This window comes from Bactrocera dorsalis, chromosome 1 (assembly GCF_023373825.1).
Source record: "Bactrocera dorsalis isolate Fly_Bdor chromosome 1, ASM2337382v1, whole genome shotgun sequence".
NCBI classification, from domain to species: domain Eukaryota; kingdom Metazoa; phylum Arthropoda; class Insecta; order Diptera; family Tephritidae; genus Bactrocera; species Bactrocera dorsalis.
The window spans coordinates 48,722,629-48,736,138 of NC_064303.1; the positions used below are offsets into that span (position 1 = coordinate 48,722,629).

At 34.4% G+C, this 13,510-nt stretch overlaps 3 protein-coding genes across 4 annotated transcripts in view; 1 reads left to right on the top strand and 2 right to left on the bottom strand.

The window, feature by feature from the left end:
- The window catches only part of LOC125780378 (uncharacterized), a 60,450-nt gene that overhangs the window by 23,952 nt on the left and 22,988 nt on the right, over positions 1–13,510 (bottom strand). The window lies entirely within an intron of this gene.
- LOC125777702 (uncharacterized) overlaps positions 1–13,510 on the top strand; it is a 32,094-nt gene that overhangs the window by 15,428 nt on the left and 3,156 nt on the right. Inside the window, exons 2-3 of the mRNA XM_049452959.1 lie at positions 6,468–7,413; positions 10,956–11,315. Coding sequence (XP_049308916.1) covers positions 6,483–7,413; positions 10,956–11,315 — 1,291 coding nt within the window. The 5' untranslated portion in view covers positions 6,468–6,482. The remainder of the gene's footprint in view (positions 1–6,467; positions 7,414–10,955; positions 11,316–13,510) is intronic.
- LOC125775459 (putative nuclease HARBI1) lies at positions 845–2,896 on the bottom strand. The gene is made up of 3 exons (XM_049446104.1): positions 1,835–2,896; positions 1,389–1,756; positions 845–1,327 (listed from the first exon to the last, which is right to left on the bottom strand). Exons 1-3 carry the CDS (start codon positions 2,146–2,148, stop codon positions 1,107–1,109), a joined length of 903 nt encoding a protein of 300 aa, XP_049302061.1. The 5' UTR covers positions 2,149–2,896; the 3' UTR covers positions 845–1,106.

The window sequence follows — 13,510 nt, forward strand, 5'->3', positions numbered from 1 at the left end:
GGACTGCTTCGTTTTTATACGTCATTTCTAACTTTGACAGGATCAGGTTTAACGCTTGATTCACTTCATCGTAGTATTCATGTAGTGATAAATTTCCTTGTTGTAACCTTCTCATTTCATCTTCCAGGACATAGAGTGGTCGTTGGTCGGCATAGGTTATGTCAAACCGATCGATGATTGCATTAAAATTAGTTCTGGTGTTATTGTTAACCAGGACCTGTGATGCACTGCCGGTTATTTTCCCTAAAATTATGAGCACTGCTTGAGCAAATAAGTTTGTTCCTCTGAATTGCATAATGTTATTCATGTGAGTGGTCACTATTTTTCTCCATGGTCGATATTCTTTAGGATCGCCGCTGAATGTTCCTATTAGTTTGAACATGTTTAAGTCTATCTCATGTGCATTATTGTATACACATACGTCGTCCTCTTCCTCCGCTTGAGGAGTTAATGTTGGATTAGCTAGTTCCATTGAAGCTATTTTTCGCTGTAGTTCGGTGACTATAGTATGGAGTGCTTGAATTTCGCCGTTCATTTTTTAGGTTTTAAACTGTTATTAAATTTTCACTTTTTATTTATTTTATATGCGTTGATTTGAAGGATAAAGGTTATCCTTTTACTTTTTATCAGGAGCCACACGCGTAAGGATTTTATTCACTGAATCCTTTTTTGATGTGTGCCCCACGTTGGGCGCCAATTAATAACACTTAGTTATTTTAGTCAAAAAAATTATTTTAGTTCTGCCTTGACAGCAGAACGTTCTTTATTTCGTAATCTTCAAAATACAAAAGACGAAGCGTGTATGGTTATGCTTCTATTTATACTAACTAGAATGTTTACTAATTACTAGTTGATAGTTTCTGTAGATACAGATTCTATTATTTGTTTAGGTTTGTACACATATACATTGTCTGTTGTATTGATAGTGCATTTACAATATTTGCTTACTTGCTAATGAGATAGTTTGGTGCAGTTTACATTTTCGCACATTCATTTTGTTTGTTACATTTATGATGCTAGGCGAGACTATTGTTATTGTTTGTTTAGGTTACCAATTGATAATTTATGTTTTCGATACAAAAATGTGATTAAGTAACACATGTTCCTTAACTAGCGCGTGACAATCGATAATTGAAAATACGTTTCGTGTGTGTTAGATTAGCTCCAGGAAATGGGCGCATTAAATTATTTCGTAATGGGAATGCGGCATCTCCAACGAAAAAGTAAGGAAAAGGTTCCGGTGACACGTCAGACAGTGGCACAGGTGGTGGCAAAGGCAGAGTGTTTTGTATTAATGCATGGCCAAATGGAGTAAGTCGAAAGATTCCTGCATAAATAATAACAAAAATGCATTATATTATAATGTTAATCAATTTAATATACGGTACCTCCGTCACTTTGACTTCCATAGCTGCCAATACTAACTGCTGTGAACGTATATTTCGCATCACATACAGCCATCAAAACGATGCTAAAGAATTTTTTATAATTGTAAAACATCGAATTGGAATTGGCCGGGCACTTAATTGCAACGTGCTTACCATCAATTGCACCGACACAATTCGGAATGTTCCACATATTATAAAAATCTTTTGCAATGTCCTTGTATTGAGACTCTGTTGGCTCGCTTACATAAATTGGGGAAAGTAGCTGCCAGATTACTTCACACGTCTCTAATATGATTTCGCGTACTGTTGACTTTCCCAACTTATAGCTCCATGCAATGCTCTGCACCGACACGCCTTGTGACAAATAGCTAACAATTGTAAGAGAAGTACATATGTATATACATGCATACGTATATTAATTCGCAAAACACAACAAATCAACTTACAGTAATACCAACGAGAGCCTTTCTTCGGGTCCAATCCGCTGCCTTGGCTTCTTCAAGGATTTCGATATCAAATTCAGAAGCAAAATATAAACGTCCGGCGGCATCCTTGTATGCAAAAAAAGTTGTTCTGGTTCCCTGTTTTTCATTACCAGAAAAGTTTTTATCTGGTAACCGCTAACGCCCCAGTTTTGATTGATTGGGCGATTTTTGTACCTTCTCGTTCGTTTTTTGTTTTTATACTGTTTATATAAACTATATAAAGAGTATAATTCGCACAATTCTAAAAACATTTGATCACTATTGTCCACTTCCATGTTGCTACTGACACAATTTTTAGAATTGTATGAAATGTCAAACAAATGAAATGTAAACAAAAGAGAACAGCTGATTTCTGCGTTTTTACCACGTTTTTGACTGTGCACACATTTTGCCGATAAGGAAGGAAAAGGAAGGAAGGAAGGAAGCGTTTTTGAGTGTTTCTACTATTATTAGGAAAATGCGCAGCACTTTTGAGGTCATTGGTTTGCAGTTTTTCACATTGCTTTGCTTGTGTTTGATCAGCTGCACAAACCAAAGCAAAAGCGTTATACGAGTACATATTTGCTTCGCAAGTTGTCAGCAGTCGCAGTCGCGAAACAGTTTTTTCGATCATTTTAAAACTGTTAATCACTTCGACAGTTTTAAATTATTTTGCTATTTAAGGGCACATTGAAAAAATTGATAGTCATTAGTTTTTCTTAACTGCAATGGGGCGGAGCAAGCAATCGGAAATTTGGCAGTTTTTTGATAACAATCCAGACGACGGTTTTGCTACATGCAAAACTTGTAAAAATAAACTAAAAAATAATAGACTGTCGAACTTAAAAACACATTTAATTAAAATACACAGTATAAATGTTTCATTGAATAATACAGAACTATCGGAAACTTCTTCGATAACTTCTTTATCAAAAGTAATAGTGAAAAAAAAAGTAACAATTAAGATTAATAAAAAGCAGCTACTGAGATCATATATTGGTCTAGTCACCGAAGATTCTATTCCGTTTAATGTGCTAAATTCGGTAAATATGAAACATATTTTGAATCTTATTTGTGAAGGACTTTTTGCTGCAGACGGAAAACAAAGATGTTTGAATGCTTCAAACTCCAAGAAGACTTTACAGATCGTTGCTAACAATATTCGAAACGACATAACAGCAGAAGTGAAAAAAAGACTGTTATCGTTAAAAATAGACAGTTCTACGCGGCTATACCGAAACATTTTTGGCATTAGTGCGCAATTTATAACAAATGTGCTGATAAAATCACGCGTTCTAGGAATGGTAGAATTGAAGGGTGCTAGATCGAGTACTAGCAAAAATCTAGCCATGGAAATTATAAAAACCTTAAAAAAATACGACATTACTTTAAGACAAATAGTGTCAGTTACATCGGATAATGGCGCAAATATGCTTAAAGCAACTAAAATATTGTCTCTTGTTTGGCAAGAAGAATTGGAAGAAAATGAAGCAGATTGCGCGAATGATGAGTATCTTAAAAAAATCGAACTTGTTGAGGAAATGCTAGATATGCTATTGGGCGATATTCAAGTTTGCCGTTGCGCTGCTCATACTTCACAGCTTTGGGCGCTCGACGTAACAAAATCCTCAGCTGTAACAAAGTACCTATTAACATGCCGTAATTTGACAAAATATGTGAGAAAAACAACAAATGGATATCGAGCTATATTTGAATTAAAGCAATTAAAGATGCCTCAACTAGATTGCCCTACAAGATGGAGATCGACCTTCGTAATGGTGGAAAATTTGAAGGCAGCAAAAGACGTTCTAAAAGAAATCGAATCCGTTAATTATAAGACCGAAGATGAAAATTTCGAGTTAGATGACTCCCTTTGGGAATTCGTTGAAAGCTATTGTCTTGTATTTAATCCATTACAAAAAAGCATAAAAATATTTCAAGAAGAACAATTATACTACGGCAACTTCTATGCACAATGGCTCAAGTGCAAAATATGCACGGAAAATATTATTAAAGATACGAACCACCCACTACTTAAAACAATCGGCGATATGATTTTGCAGTCCTTCGAAAAAAGAACAAACACGTTAATGCACACACACAGTTTAATTGCTTGTTTGTATTTAGATCCTCGGTTCCATCACACCTTAACGGTAAAACAAAAAATCGAAGCAAGGCAATATTTAAAAAAAGTATGGGATAGAATTAATGAAATTAACCCTGGTAACATCACGTGTTTAAGTGTGTTCAAGTGTACATCAATCCGGCAACCAATTTTGTGAGAAATTATTAACCGAATATTTATCGCAAGGAATTGAAGCGAACTTAAATAATGCATCCGATGTCTATACAAAAATTGACAATCTGCAGCTTCCATTTTTAAGAAGTGACACAAATATTCTATCATTTTGGAAGGAAAAGCAGTTCACTGATCCCGACTTGTACTCGTTAAGCAATGTGTGCTTTGCAATACCACCCACTCAGGTTTGTACATACATATAAACGTAACATAATTTTTATTTTTATTGTAACGTAAAACTGAACAAATGAATTTTTTTTATGCTCTAGTACATATTTAATTAATCATGAATTTAATTTATTTATTCAATGAACCAAATAAGTATAAGTAAATGAAATAAGTTTTACTAAATTGAATAAAATTTTGCTTTTCTCCCCAAAACAGGTGACGATTGAACAGGCATTTTCCACCCTTAAACTAGTACTAACAGACTATAGGAATCGATAAAGTTAGGAAACACTGGAAAACATATTGCTAGTAAAGCTAAATCCAAACTTTCTGGAAGCTGCTATAGACAGTTTGCCACTTTTCCAAGACGTAGATGACGAACAAATTTAATTTTTTTTTATTTTTAAATGTTTATACCTACATACATATATCCTACATATGTATATTGCGTTGTATATAAAATGTAAATACACTGAATTCAAATACATAAAATACATATATGTAAAACAAATACATATAGTTTTTCAATCACCATGAACAACACATCACTTATAGCTGCCAAAAAAGTACGCGAAACTAAAAATTGTCGAAGTGCTTAACAGTTTTAAAATGATCGAAAAAACTGTTTCGCGACTGCGACTGCTGACGACTTGCGAAGCAAATATAACGCTTTTGCTTTGGTTTGTGCAGCTGATCAAACACAAGCAAAGCAATGTGAAAAACTGCAAACCAATGACTGCCAAAAGTGCTGCGCATTTTCCTAATAATTGTTTTCTGCTTTTGCTTTGCTTGCGACTGCTGCTTTTTCTAAAGCATAAGCAAAAGTAAAAGCGAAAAAAAACTTATCGTAGTTTTTTAATCACTGGTAATTACAACGAATGCAAGAATTGGAGGCAAGTAGCAACCACATTAATGGAAGACATACGACAATTCGAAGGACATAATATATATGCCCAAGAATTAATAATGATCAGAGGAATAGTCCAAGTATTGACAAAAGAAATGCAAGCTAAAGCAATGAGAACATTCGTCACTGGACTGAGAAGTGTAGCTATCAAGAATGCTATCTATGCACGAGCCTGCACAACATTAGCAGATGCCTACAGTATCGCCCGTATAATGCAACATGATTTACGCCGTCAGAACCTGAGTACATTACCGTGATACAACCATCATGAGAATCATAATTTCAGCAATCAACATCAGAATAATTATTCTTGTCAACAATAACCCCCAGTTGAACCATCCACCATATTCCGTAGACCAACGAGACACGGTTACAACAAGAATCAGCAACAACCACCACGAAATCCGCAGCCTCGACAGAATTATCAGAATCCATTTAAGAAAGTAGCAGGAGCATTGGGATACAAACGAGAACTAGATAATACAAGTCATGCTAATATGCAACCAAAGAATCAACGGATCAACCAAATTACACACGATCAACAATCAAATACAGAATATTTTTTTATTCTAAGGCATGGGTTACCAACGCTTGTAAGGACCACAGAAGAAGGTAACTCAGTGTATATTTTAATTGATAGTGGTACTGAAGAAAATTATGTAAATCCAAAATTCCCTCACGCAAAAAGGATAGAAGTAGAAAGTAAAAAACAAGCCGCTACTTTACGCGGTAAATCATTAATTAAATATAAAATTAAAGTGAATATAATAGGATACAGTATGGAATTTTTAGAACTCGATACTTTACAAGATTTCCACTTCCATGTTGCTACTGACACAATTTTTAGAATTGTATGAAATGTCAAACAAATGAAATGTAAACAAAAGAGAACAGCTGATTTCTGCGTTTTTACCACGTTTTTGACTGTGCACACATTTTGCCGATAAGGAAGGAAAAGGAAGGAAGGAAGGAAGCGTTTTTGAGTGTTTCTACTATTATTAGGAAAATGCGCAGCACTTTTAAGGTCATTGGTTTGCAGTTTTTCACATTGCTTTGCTTGTGTTTGATCAGCTGCACAAACCAAAGCAAAAGCGTTATACGAGTACATATTTGCTTCGCAAGTTGTCAGCAGTCGCAGTCGCGAAACAGTTTTTTCGATCATTTTAAAACTGTTAATCACTTCGACAGTTTTAAATTATTTTGCTATTTAAGGGCACATTGAAAAAATTGATAGTCATTAGTTTTTCTTAACTGCAATGGGGCGGAGCAAGCAATCGGAAATTTGGCAGTTTTTTGATAACAATCCAGACGACGGTTTTGCTACATGCAAAACTTGTAAAAATAAACTAAAAAATAATAGACTGTCGAACTTAAAAACACATTTAATTAAAATACACAGTATAAATGTTTCATTGAATAATACAGAACTATCGGAAACTTCTTCGATAACTTCTTTATCAAAAGTAATAGTGAAAAAAAAAGTAACAATTAAGATTAATAAAAAGCAGCTACTGAGATCATATATTGGTCTAGTCACCGAAGATTCTATTCCGTTTAATGTGCTAAATTCGGTAAATATGAAACATATTTTGAATCCTATTTGTGAAGGACTTTTTGCTGCAGACGGAAAACAAAGATGTTTGAATGCTTCAAACTCCAAGAAGACTTTACAGATCGTTGCTAACAATATTCGAAACGACATAACAGCAGAAGTGAAAAAAAGACTGTTATCGTTAAAAATAGACAGTTCTACGCGGCTATACCGAAACATTTTTGGCATTAGTGCGCAATTTATAACAAATGTGCTGATAAAATCACGCGTTCTAGGAATGGTAGAATTGAAGGGTGCTAGATCGAGTACTAGCAAAAATCTAGCCATGGAAATTATAAAAACCTTAAAAAAATACGACATTACTTTAAGACAAATAGTGTCAGTTACATCGGATAATGGCGCAAATATGCTTAAAGCAACTAAAATATTGTCTTTTGTTTGGCAAGAAGAATTGGAAGAAAATGAAGCAGATTGCGCGAATGATGAGTATCTTAAAAAAATCGAACTTGTTGAGGAAATGCTAGATATGCTATTGGGCGATATTCAAGTTTGCCGTTGCGCTGCTCATACTTCACAGCTTTGGGCGCTCGACGTAACAAAATCCTCAGCTGTAACAAAGTACCTATTAACATGCCGTAATTTGACAAAATATGTGAGAAAAACAACAAATGGATATCGAGCTATATTTGAATTAAAGCAATTAAAGATGCCTCAACTAGATTGCCCTACAAGATGGAGATCGACCTTCGTAATGGTGGAAAATTTGAAGGCAGCAAAAGACGTTCTAAAAGAAATCGAATCCGTTAATTATAAGACCGAAGATGAAAATTTCGAGTTAGATGACTCCCTTTGGGAATTCGTTGAAAGCTATTGTCTTGTATTTAATCCATTACAAAAAAGCATAAAAATATTTCAAGAAGAACAATTATACTACGGCAACTTCTATGCACAATGGCTCAAGTGCAAAATATGCACGGAAAATATTATTAAAGATACGAACCACCCACTACTTAAAACAATCGGCGATATGATTTTGCAGTCCTTCGAAAAAAGAACAAACACGTTAATGCACACACACAGTTTAATTGCTTGTTTGTATTTAGATCCTCGGTTCCATCACACCTTAACGGTAAAACAAAAAATCGAAGCAAGGCAATATTTAAAAAAAGTATGGGATAGAATTAATGAAATTAACCCTGGTAACATCACGTGTTTAAGTGTGTTCAAGTGTACATCAATCCGGCAACCAATTTTGTGAGAAATTATTAACCGAATATTTATCGCAAGGAATTGAAGCGAACTTAAATAATGCATCCGATGTCTATACAAAAATTGACAATCTGCAGCTTCCATTTTTAAGAAGTGACACAAATATTCTATCATTTTGGAAGGAAAAGCAGTTCACTGATCCCGACTTGTACTCGTTAAGCAATGTGTGCTTTGCAATACCACCCACTCAGGTTTGTACATACATATAAACGTAACATAATTTTTATTTTTATTGTAACGTAAAACTGAACAAATGAATTTTTTTTATGCTCTAGTACATATTTAATTAATCATGAACTTAATTTATTTATTCAATGAACCAAATAAGTATAAGTAAATGAAATAAGTTTTACTAAATTGAATAAAATTTTGCTTTTCTCCCCAAAACAGGTGACGATTGAACAGGCATTTTCCACCCTTAAACTAGTACTAACAGACTATAGGAATCGATAAAGTTAGGAAACACTGGAAAACATATTGCTAGTAAAGCTAAATCCAAACTTTCTGGAAGCTGCTATAGACAGTTTGCCACTTTTCCAAGACGTAGATGACGAACAAATTTAATTTTTTTTTATTTTTAAATGTTTATACCTACATACATATATCCTACATATGTATATTGCGTTGTATATAAAATGTAAATACACTGAATTCAAATACATAAAATACATATATGTAAAACAAATACATATAGTTTTTCAATCACCATGAACAACACATCACTTATAGCTGCCAAAAAAGTACGCGAAACTAAAAATTGTCGAAGTGCTTAACAGTTTTAAAATGATCGAAAAAACTGTTTCGCGACTGCGACTGCTGACGACTTGCGAAGCAAATATAACGCTTTTGCTTTGGTTTGTGCAGCTGATCAAACACAAGCAAAGCAATGTGAAAAACTGCAAACCAATGACTGCCAAAAGTGCTGCGCATTTTCCTAATAATTGTTTTCTGCTTTTGCTTTGCTTGCGACTGCTGCTTTTTCTAAAGCATAAGCAAAAGTAAAAGCGAAAAAAAACTTATCGTAGTTTTTTAATCACTGGTAATTACAACGAATGCAAGAATTGGAGGCAAGTAGCAACCACATTAATGGAAGACATACGACAATTCGAAGGACATAATATATATGCCCAAGAATTAATAATGATCAGAGGAATAGTCCAAGTATTGACAAAAGAAATGCAAGCTAAAGCAATGAGAACATTCGTCACTGGACTGAGAAGTGTAGCTATCAAGAATGCTATCTATGCACGAGCCTGCACAACATTAGCAGATGCCTACAGTATCGCCCGTATAATGCAACATGATTTACGCCGTCAGAACCTGAGTACATTACCGTGATACAACCATCATGAGAATCATAATTTCAGCAATCAACATCAGAATAATTATTCTTGTCAACAATAACCCCCAGTTGAACCATCCACCATATTCCGTAGACCAACGAGACACGGTTACAACAAGAATCAGCAACAACCACCACGAAATCCGCAGCCTCGACAGAATTATCAGAATCCATTTAAGAAAGTAGCAGGAGCATTGGGATACAAACGAGAACTAGATAATACAAGTCATGCTAATATGCAACCAAAGAATCAACGGATCAACCAAATTACACACGATCAACAATCAAATACAGAATATTTTTTTATTCTAAGGCATGGGTTACCAACGCTTGTAAGGACCACAGAAGAAGGTAACTCAGTGTATATTTTAATTGATAGTGGTACTGAAGAAAATTATGTAAATCCAAAATTCCCTCACGCAAAAAGGATAGAAGTAGAAAGTAAAAAACAAGCCGCTACTTTACGCGGTAAATCATTAATTAAATATAAAATTAAAGTGAATATAATAGGATACAGTATGGAATTTTTAGAACTCGATACTTTACAAGATTTCCACTTCCATGTTGCTACTGACACAATTTTTAGAATTGTATGAAATGTCAAACAAATGAAATGTAAACAAAAGAGAACAGCTGATTTCTGCGTTTTTACCACGTTTTTGACTGTGCACACATTTTGCCGATAAGGAAGGAAAAGGAAGGAAGGAAGGAAGCGTTTTTGAGTGTTTCTACTATTATTAGGAAAATGCGCAGCACTTTTGAGGTCATTGGTTTGCAGTTTTTCACATTGCTTTGCTTGTGTTTGATCAGCTGCACAAACCAAAGCAAAAGCGTTATACGAGTACATATTTGCTTCGCAAGTTGTCAGCAGTCGCAGTCGCGAAACAGTTTTTTCGATCATTTTAAAACTGTTAATCACTTCGACAGTTTTAAATTATTTTGCTATTTAAGGGCACATTGAAAAAATTGATAGTCATTAGTTTTTCTTAACTGCAATGGGGCGGAGCAAGCAATCGGAAATTTGGCAGTTTTTTGATAACAATCCAGACGACGGTTTTGCTACATGCAAAACTTGTAAAAATAAACTAAAAAATAATAGACTGTCGAACTTAAAAACACATTTAATTAAAATACACAGTATAAATGTTTCATTGAATAATACAGAACTATCGGAAACTTCTTCGATAACTTCTTTATCAAAAGTAATAGTGAAAAAAAAAGTAACAATTAAGATTAATAAAAAGCAGCTACTGAGATCATATATTGGTCTAGTCACCGAAGATTCTATTCCGTTTAATGTGCTAAATTCGGTAAATATGAAACATATTTTGAATCCTATTTGTGAAGGACTTTTTGCTGCAGACGGAAAACAAAGATGTTTGAATGCTTCAAACTCCAAGAAGACTTTACAGATCGTTGCTAACAATATTCGAAACGACATAACAGCAGAAGTGAAAAAAAGACTGTTATCGTTAAAAATAGACAGTTCTACGCGGCTATACCGAAACATTTTTGGCATTAGTGCGCAATTTATAACAAATGTGCTGATAAAATCACGCGTTCTAGGAATGGTAGAATTGAAGGGTGCTAGATCGAGTACTAGCAAAAATCTAGCCATGGAAATTATAAAAACCTTAAAAAAATACGACATTACTTTAAGACAAATAGTGTCAGTTACATCGGATAATGGCGCAAATATGCTTAAAGCAACTAAAATATTGTCTTTTGTTTGGCAAGAAGAATTGGAAGAAAATGAAGCAGATTGCGCGAATGATGAGTATCTTAAAAAAATCGAACTTGTTGAGGAAATGCTAGATATGCTATTGGGCGATATTCAAGTTTGCCGTTGCGCTGCTCATACTTCACAGCTTTGGGCGCTCGACGTAACAAAATCCTCAGCTGTAACAAAGTACCTATTAACATGCCGTAATTTGACAAAATATGTGAGAAAAACAACAAATGGATATCGAGCTATATTTGAATTAAAGCAATTAAAGATGCCTCAACTAGATTGCCCTACAAGATGGAGATCGACCTTCGTAATGGTGGAAAATTTGAAGGCAGCAAAAGACGTTCTAAAAGAAATCGAATCCGTTAATTATAAGACCGAAGATGAAAATTTCGAGTTAGATGACTCCCTTTGGGAATTCGTTGAAAGCTATTGTCTTGTATTTAATCCATTACAAAAAAGCATAAAAATATTTCAAGAAGAACAATTATACTACGGCAACTTCTATGCACAATGGCTCAAGTGCAAAATATGCACGGAAAATATTATTAAAGATACGAACCACCCACTACTTAAAACAATCGGCGATATGATTTTGCAGTCCTTCGAAAAAAGAACAAACACGTTAATGCACACACACAGTTTAATTGCTTGTTTGTATTTAGATCCTCGGTTCCATCACACCTTAACGGTAAAACAAAAAATCGAAGCAAGGCAATATTTAAAAAAAGTATGGGATAGAATTAATGAAATTAACCCTGGTAACATCACGTGTTTAAGTGTGTTCAAGTGTACATCAATCCGGCAACCAATTTTGTGAGAAATTATTAACCGAATATTTATCGCAAGGAATTGAAGCGAACTTAAATAATGCATCCGATGTCTATACAAAAATTGACAATCTGCAGCTTCCATTTTTAAGAAGTGACACAAATATTCTATCATTTTGGAAGGAAAAGCAGTTCACTGATCCCGACTTGTACTCGTTAAGCAATGTGTGCTTTGCAATACCACCCACTCAGGTTTGTACATACATATAAACGTAACATAATTTTTATTTTTATTGTAACGTAAAACTGAACAAATGAATTTTTTTTATGCTCTAGTACATATTTAATTAATCATGAATTTAATTTATTTATTCAATGAACCAAATAAGTATAAGTAAATGAAATAAGTTTTACTAAATTGAATAAAATTTTGCTTTTCTCCCCAAAACAGGTGACGATTGAACAGGCATTTTCCACCCTTAAACTAGTACTAACAGACTATAGGAATCGATAAAGTTAGGAAACACTGGAAAACATATTGCTAGTAAAGCTAAATCCAAACTTTCTGGAAGCTGCTATAGACAGTTTGCCACTTTTCCAAGACGTAGATGACGAACAAATTTAATTTTTTTTTATTTTTAAATGTTTATACCTACATACATATATCCTACATATGTATATTGCGTTGTATATAAAATGTAAATACACTGAATTCAAATACATAAAATACATATATGTAAAACAAATACATATAGTTTTTCAATCACCATGAACAACACATCACTTATAGCTGCCAAAAAAGTACGCGAAACTAAAAATTGTCGAAGTGCTTAACAGTTTTAAAATGATCGAAAAAACTGTTTCGCGACTGCGACTGCTGACGACTTGCGAAGCAAATATAACGCTTTTGCTTTGGTTTGTGCAGCTGATCAAACACAAGCAAAGCAATGTGAAAAACTGCAAACCAATGACTGCCAAAAGTGCTGCGCATTTTCCTAATAATTGTTTTCTGCTTTTGCTTTGCTTGCGACTGCTGCTTTTTCTAAAGCATAAGCAAAAGTAAAAGCGAAAAAAAACTTATCGTAGTTTTTTAATCACTGGTAATTACAACGAATGCAAGAATTGGAGGCAAGTAGCAACCACATTAATGGAAGACATACGACAATTCGAAGGACATAATATATATGCCCAAGAATTAATAATGATCAGAGGAATAGTCCAAGTATTGACAAAAGAAATGCAAGCTAAAGCAATGAGAACATTCGTCACTGGACTGAGAAGTGTAGCTATCAAGAATGCTATCTATGCACGAGCCTGCACAACATTAGCAGATGCCTACAGTATCGCCCGTATAATGCAACATGATTTACGCCGTCAGAACCTGAGTACATTACCGTGATACAACCATCATGAGAATCATAATTTCAGCAATCAACATCAGAATAATTATTCTTGTCAACAATAACCCCCAGTTGAACCATCCACCATATTCCGTAGACCAACGAGACACGGTTACAACAAGAATCAGCAACAACCACCACGAAATCCGCAGCCTCGACAGAATTATCAGAATCCATTTAAGAAAGTAGCAGGAGCATTGGGATACAAACGAGAACTAGATA

Coding starts and splice junctions, on each gene's coding strand:
- LOC125775459 (XM_049446104.1), bottom strand. CDS start 2,148: ATGGAAGTGGACAATAGTGATCAAATGTTTTTAGAATTGTGCGAATTA. Junction 1,757..1,834: donor AGGCTCTCGTTGGTATTACT/GTAAGTTGATTT, acceptor TACAATTGTTAG/CTATTTGTCACAAGGCGTGT. Junction 1,328..1,388: donor TGGAAGTCAAAGTGACGGAG/GTACCGTATATT, acceptor TTATTTATGCAG/GAATCTTTCGACTTACTCCA.